The sequence below is a fragment of the Pinus tabuliformis genome, chromosome 3_1 (genome assembly GCF_031772625.1).
Source record: "Pinus tabuliformis cultivar Carrire ecotype Pingquan chromosome 3_1, CPIR1, whole genome shotgun sequence".
Lineage (NCBI taxonomy): Eukaryota > Viridiplantae > Streptophyta > Pinopsida > Pinales > Pinaceae > Pinus > Pinus tabuliformis.
The window spans coordinates 977,381,422-977,389,101 of record NC_142301.1 but is presented as its reverse complement, the minus strand read 5'-3'; the positions used below and the strand labels follow the sequence as shown (position 1 = coordinate 977,389,101).

Genomic DNA, 7,680 nt, shown 5'->3' with positions numbered 1-7,680 from the left:
TTCCCTGATGGGAAAGGCACCATCAACTCTCTCTCTATTCCCTCTTTCATTTCTGTTTTCAGCCATTGGCTCGGTAGGAATGGATTCTTCTTCTTTTTCTTCTTCCCCTTTAGGTTCTTTAAATATGTCTGGTTTCTCACCTAAGCATTCCTCCAGTTCATAACCACCAAAGAAGAGGGCATGATGGTTGTTTGATGCAGTGGGGGTATTTGGCAAAAATTTCTCTAAGTTATCCCTATTCCTGTGAGGCATGAAAGGAGACGTTTTTGGTTTGGTTTTGTTTTTTCTTTTCAAAATTTGGGAAGTACTTTGCAGAACTAAAATTGTAGATTGAATGAAGACTATTGACTGAATGAAAAACTAATTGTTGAATTGAAATCTTACTTGCAAAATGGAAAGGAAAGCAGAGAATGTAAACTGTAAAAGCAAGCAACTAAATTACTTTTGTAGAAATGAAACTAATGGAAGAATATTAGAAACAAGAAATAGAAGAAAGAAAGCAGTAACCACATATTAATCAAAAACCTCCCCGGCAACAGCTCCAAAAAGTGATGAGCACCAATATTGCAGCAAGAATGCTGCAACTCCTGGGCTACCAGCTTTACTTTATCAACTCGGGGTTTGTACAAACTTGGAGGTGACAGTGCTGTATACACAAGTGAAAGTGATGGTTATGCCTTTTGTCATTGTTCAGCTGGAAAGACACCACTAGGGTTTTCAAGCCAGACTTGTATGAATTCAGAAGAAGCTTGGTTCCTTAATGAAAGAACTATAAATCTACTCTAAGAGAGAGCTTATCTACTATAATAATGAAAAAGGCTGAAATTCAATGCTAAGGCACACCATTTCCTAATTAACTGCTAAGAGCTAGGCTTTTCAATAATGCTAAACTAACATGAACAAAATGCTACTATCCTAACCATGGAAGTTAAAAACATCAAACATCGTTGTTATGCATGTAAAGGACTGTAATAAATCTGTTTTGTCTTTTTATGCTTTTCATGAAAAATCAAGTGTGTAAACTAATCTCTTTTGGTGATGTGGCAGGTAGCTTAGGGATGTTAGAGGATGGCTGGAAGGTTCAAGATATGGTTGGAAGGTTTGGGAAACCCTTGGGTGACCTTGGGTGGCTTCCTAGAGGTTTTTCCCAATTCCGCCTCAAAATAGGCCACTATAGGAAAACCTACAAGATTCCCTGTATTTCTATAGGATACAGCCGAGACAAAAACAATGGGTGTTGGAGGTGATTGAAGGCTTAGGGAAGGTGGTTTACAGTGGAATGGAGTGATAAAAGGCCTAGGATCACTCATAACCCAAAACCAAGTTTAAGAGATGGTTGGATTTGTTCAACATGTTTGGGGGAATTTCCATGTAAAATGATGAAATTGGTGAAGGTCTTGATGAAAACAATGAATGCCTATGGGTGGATGAAGTTGGAAGGTGGTTTCTTGCTATAATATCTCTTTCTACTTCTGAAGCACCTGCTCTCCATCAAACATGTGTAATTTCCAAAAAGTCATGTAAACAAGAAGAATTTTCATGAGCTAGAAAAGTAGAATTTAATGAACTAATTGTCTACCTTATGCATGAGGAAATTTCTGAATAAAATGGAATCATGGATGAGATTTACTGCAAGAATTAAGATAGAAGAGATGGCAATGAGATCCTACACTTGAAAAACTGATCAAATGCTGGTTCAAGTATAGAAAACTCTAAATCTTATGAAAGAAATGGAAATATGTCTTTTTGGGGCTACATAAGGGTCTTTTCCTCAAATCATGATCACATAAGGAAGAAGTGAGGCCAGGACACCTACTGACAACTTTCAGGTGCTTCTTTTATCCCTTCTAGCGTGCTACTGAAGTAAGGAACAAACAGAAGCAAACTAATAAACAATTAATCAAATCTACACTACTTGCAACGAAATACTTGTAAAGGAAGTTTAACCATGAATCTATGAAACTAAGCTAAGCATATAGATACAAGAAGATGAGACATTGCTACTAAGGTTGGGCCCTAACCCAAGAGCTTCAACCCTCTGAGTTAACTCAGTGTTGGATCAAGAAAAAGCTCATTCTTATTACCAAAACAAAAAATTACATCAAAGTCTTCCACAAGTCTGGAGCTTGAAAATAACTAGAGTTTTTACAACAAAAATTCGAATCCTAATGAGGCTCTAGGCCTCTCTACTTATACAACTGAAGTCCCCAATGACTTCCTTAAATTTAGGGAGGCTCAGCTCCCAAACTCGAGATGAACTAACTCTTTTTCTATCACTTGCTCGGCTGCCTTTTGATCTTCATGACTTGGCTGCTTGCACTTCGAGCTAGTGGGATTAATGGAGGAATATTCGAATGGGGGAGTAAATGACAAGGATTTACCTCCTACAATTTCTCTCCCTTGTCCCATTCAAGTTTCAAACCTTAGTCTTGCCAAAATTCCTTGATTTTCTCTTCCAAACCTACATTCAATGCATATTAGTTCACTAGGCATAATATCTCACTTTAACTCATCTCATTAAACAAAATATAATCAAAACATGTAATAAGTTGTGAGAAAAGTTGGTTTGACTAATCTAGAAGGTGAATTAAGCCCATATCATTACCCAATGATGAGTCTCATCCCCTTCTATTTCATGTGAGAGGCGTAGGCTATCCGAGCACCACAAGAGATCCAACTAATGTGTCAATTTCCTCCTAACATGTTTCGATAAGTCTTTATCAATCCTTTATTTGGAGCAGAGAAAGAAGTGAGCACAAATGGGTCCTTGTGGCTACCATGGATGAGAGGCGGATTAGGAATTTAGGACCTTGAACTTATTAGCCAATTTATTAGGGAAGAAATGTGGTGATGATGAATTCAAAGGCATAATGAAATGTGGAATATTATATTTAATAAAAAATATTACATAAATTTATCTCTTCAGCGAAGAATAAGGATGTAGCATCATTTTCTTGGCTCCATGATTTTGGAATTTAGATGACCTCAAAAAATACATTATATAGAAATATATCCTCTCGGAAATGAATGATGGTAACACATCTCAATTCTAGGATGATTCTTGGAAACATTTGGCGATATTGAGTAGTGAGGAAGAATATATAAAATTGGAAGACAACATGAGTAGAAAAGGGACATTTATTGGTATCACTGTTGGAAATAAAATATGGATAATGCTACGTGGTGTTATTTAAGGAATTGGATTTTGAACTCCCACTTCATGAATTGTCCCTCCTTGAACAAAATATTGAAAAGAGGAAAATCCCCATCATGGATAGGCCAGAAAAACTAAGATAGGGTTACAAATCTACTAGCACCTTCAAAATCGGGGAAGCATATCTTCCATCTTCAAAGCATGAGCTAGGCCCCCAAGGCTCAATCTAGGCTAGCATATGGTCTCTAAACACGTCGCCCAAACTAACTCACCTTTTGTAGTTCTTAGCTAGTTTTAAAGTTATAACCTATGGCATAATATATTTGAGAGGTTTTAAAGTTATAACCTAAATGCAGCAACGCGGGCGATTCACAATACTCATGGGGATAACCACGTTGTTGAAGAGCCACTGCAACATTTCCATTTCCATTTTCGTTCTCATTATGATGACGGCAATGTCATCGGTGAATGCTGCAGACATGAACGCTACTGCCGCGTTTATTGATGGCTTTTTGGTTCCACACAATCAAGCAAGAAATGCGGTGGGAGTTGGTCCTCTTCAATGGGATCGCAAACTTGCAAATTATGCGCGCAATTATGCAAGACAGAGAAGGGGCGACTGCCTCCTACAACATTCGGACAGCCCCTTCGGAGAGAACATATTCTGGGGAAGCGGCCATGGTTGGACCCCTTCGCAGGCAGTGGCTGCGTGGATAGATGAGAAGAAATGGTTTGACTATGCCAAGAATATTTGCACCGGACCTGATTGCACTCACTACACTCAGGTTGTATGGAGAACCACCGCCAATGTTGGTTGCGCCAAGATTATATGCGATTCAGGCGATACTTTCATAACCTGCAATTATGATCCACCAGGGAACTACATCGCAAGCAGGCCTTACTGAAATTTACACGCGAACGTATATTTAAATACGAACACCAACCATTACTACACTCAGGTTGTATGGAGAACCACCGCCAATGTTGGTTGCGCCAAGATTATATGCGATTCAGGCGATACTTTCATAACCTGCAATTATGATCCACCAGGGAACTACATCGCAAGCAGGCCTTACTGAAATTTACACGCGAACGTATATTTAAATACGAACATTCTTCCTCATATTACATTCATTCTTTCAATATGAATATTTTTTGCACTTGTAATAAGTACAACGATTTCTTACATGGCTTTCTTTTTTGTAAAACACAGTTACAATCAATATAGTTTCTCTGAGATACGGTGGCAATTAATATAATCAATATAGTTTCTCTGAGATACGGTGGCAATTAATATAATTTATGTGAAGATCATACCTCGATGCTAATAGAGTGGGTTTCCCAGGATTATTATATAACTAATAATGGAATAAATACAGATAAATAATAGAATAAATTCCCATGATTATATAACTTATGTTACCATACTATGAATTATATAGAGTTTTTTATTCTCTTTTTATTAAATTAACTAAAGGATTATTGGATTATTTTGTTTAAAGATTATTTCAAAATAAAAAAGAAATACAAATAAACAACAAAATTAATTAATGCAATGATTGTATTCTTAATAAACATTACACATAACAAGAATTTAAATTGCTTCCTTATCTATTTCAAAATAAAATAGAAATACAAATAAATAACACAATTAATTAATGCATTGATTGTATTCTTAATAAGCATTGCCCATAACAAAAGTTTAAATCGCTTCCTCATTGATTGATATTTATTTCTTGTATGAAAAACTCATGATACATATTAAGACTCTTTAGATTACCGCAGTGCTCTGTTTAATGATATTTTCCATTAAAAATTTCTTTTATAATTATGTACTTGAATTAATATTGATTTGAATAATTTGTTTAAATATAGCTAATGTGAACGAACTCTGAATTATATATTATTAATTTGTATTAATACTTTTATTATTATTTTCATTTTAAAATTTACAAAATTATATTTTTAAAAATAACCAAAAAAAAAAAAAAAAATTCTTAAACTAATGAACCCAATATTAAATTCTCTCTGTACACTTTGTGTTATGCAAACTCGTTTTCCCCTTTTAGCATTAAGCAATCTACCATTAATGGAAGGTAATGACAAGTCGAGGATTCATATATTTAATGTACTTTTCTATTTCAAATGTAGTTGTTATGCCTAATAATGATAGCTAGGATATTCAATGTAAAATTTGACCAAGACAATTCTCACCGTGAATTCAAGGTCAAAAGCCACACATCAACCCCACAAAGTAAAAAAATTCTCAACCCAAATTTTGAGAAATCTAATGAAAACAATTGTTGTATGTTGATATATTCACTATTAGTAAAGACCTAATGCACAAGTTTGTTGGAGCAGGGTTGGTTGCAAAATATTCTCCGAATCAAATTAAACATTATAGAGTTGAGTCTTCTCTGATCCATATCAAGTTTGTGAGAGATTTTTTTGGCGAAAATCACATGAAATACCATTTGTCGAGGCTTTTCGAACCAACCAGTCTGGTTCATCGTCACGACAAGTTGAAGAAACAGATCCAGCTTAGCATGTTAAATAGTCTGAGCAGAGCCTCCAATGGCTAGTTTTGACTTTAGGACTGGGATAAAAAAAAAAAAAAAATATATATATATATATATTTAATTAGTTATATTCACTACCAATCCCTTAAAAATGTATATAAAAATATATAAAATAATTTTAATTGGTGTTTATTTAAAAAGTATTATTAAATAATTAAATAATTATAAGTTAATTAGTATTTAAATGGAAATTAGTTACATAAAAGACCTTTCTTATAATATATGAATACATTATATGCATATATAAATATAAATATATAAAGCAATATTAATAGGTTGTTAAGATACAGGTTAGTTAGAATTAATAAATATAAATATAAAAAAAATAAAAAAATAAAAAGATAAATAATAATAATAATAATAAATAAATAAAAAAGAGAAAAATAATATTAAATTAACTTAAAAGAAAATAATAAAATAAAATAAAATAAAATAATTAATTAATAATAATAATAATTGTAGAGTTGAGGCTTCTGTGATCCATAACAAGTTTGCGAGTGAATTTTCGGCGAAAATCACATGATAAACCATTTGTCGACGCATTTCGAACCGACCAGTGTGGTTCATCATCAGGACAAGTTGAAGAAACAGATCCAGCTAAGCATGTTAAATAGTCTGTGCAGAGACTCCAACGGCTAAATCGGCCAACGGCTAATTTTAACCTACGGACCCAAATCAAATTAATAATCATTAATTTAATATTATTATTATTTTTAATATTAATACATATATATATTTTTTTTAATATATATATATATATATAAGTTATGATATTAGGTTGTTATGATATTAACAACCTAATATCATAACTTATATATATATATATTATGTATTAATATTAAAAATAATAATAATAATATTAAATTAATGATTATTAATTTGACTTGGGTCCGTAGGTCAAAATTAGCTGTTGGCCGATAAATTAGCTGTTGGCCGATTTAGCCATTGGAGTCTCTGCAGAGACTATTTAACATGCTTAGCTGGATCTGTTTCTTCAACTTGTCCTGATGATGAACTACACTGGTTGGTTCGAAACGCATCGACAAATGGTTTATCATGTGATTTTCACCGAAAAATCACTCGCAAATAATAATAATAATAAATAAATAAAAACGAGAAAAAAATATTAAGTTAAGTTAAAAAGAAAAACCAGGAAGAGGGTAGAAAAATGACTAGGAAGAGAGTGCTGGGACCCAACACCTACTGATTTTCCAGCCATCCTCTCTATTGAGATTGCTTGGCCTCTTTTCAATCTCAAGCGCTTCCCTAAATTTTCGATGATAAAAGTGCGAAACCTTAGCAATAACACTAGCCTCCTCAATACAAACATGATGATTGGTTTTCTCAGCATGTTCAGCTAAAGTGGAAGACTTAGCTCTCCTATGCTTAAGGTCCGCTGCGTGCTCACTAATCCTTTGATTAATGGAGCAACCAGTCTCCTATGCTCATTTTTCGCACTTCCATCATCGAAAATTTAGTGAAGCGCTTGAGATTGAAAAGAGACCAAGCAATCTCAATAGAGAGGATGGCTGGAAAATCAGTAGGTGTTGGGTCTCAGCACTCTCTTCCTAGTCATTTTTCTTCTCTCTTATTATTATTATTATTATTATTATTATTATTATTATTTATTTATTTATTTATTTTTATTTTTTATATTTATATTTATTAATTCTAACTAACCTGTATCTTAACAACCTATTAATATTACTTTATATATTTATATTTATATATGCATATAATTTATTCATATATTATAAGAAACGTCCTTTATGTAACTAATTTCCATTTAAAGACTAATTAACTTATAATTTTTTAATTATTTAATAGTAATTTTTAAATAAACACCAATTAAAATTATTTTATATATTTATATATTAATTTTTAAGGGATTAGTCATGAATATAACTAATTAAATAAAAAATAAAAAAAAATTGACCGCAGTCCTAA

General features: G+C 32.9%; 1 protein-coding gene across 1 annotated transcript; it reads left to right on the top strand.

Annotated features, from left to right (window-relative positions):
- The first annotated feature begins 3,504 nt into the window (after positions 1–3,504).
- On the top strand, positions 3,505–4,059 carry LOC149191109 (pathogenesis-related protein PR-1-like). Its single transcript, XM_089410669.1, has one exon. It carries the CDS (start codon positions 3,505–3,507, stop codon positions 4,057–4,059), a length of 555 nt encoding a protein of 184 aa, XP_089266795.1.
- The last annotated feature ends 3,621 nt before the right edge of the window (positions 4,060–7,680 follow it).

What these genes read in the sequence shown, in the direction of transcription:
- LOC149191109 (XM_089410669.1), top strand. Translation starts at nt 3,505, where the DNA reads ATGCAGCAACGCGGGCGATTCACAATACTCATGGGGATAACCACGTTG.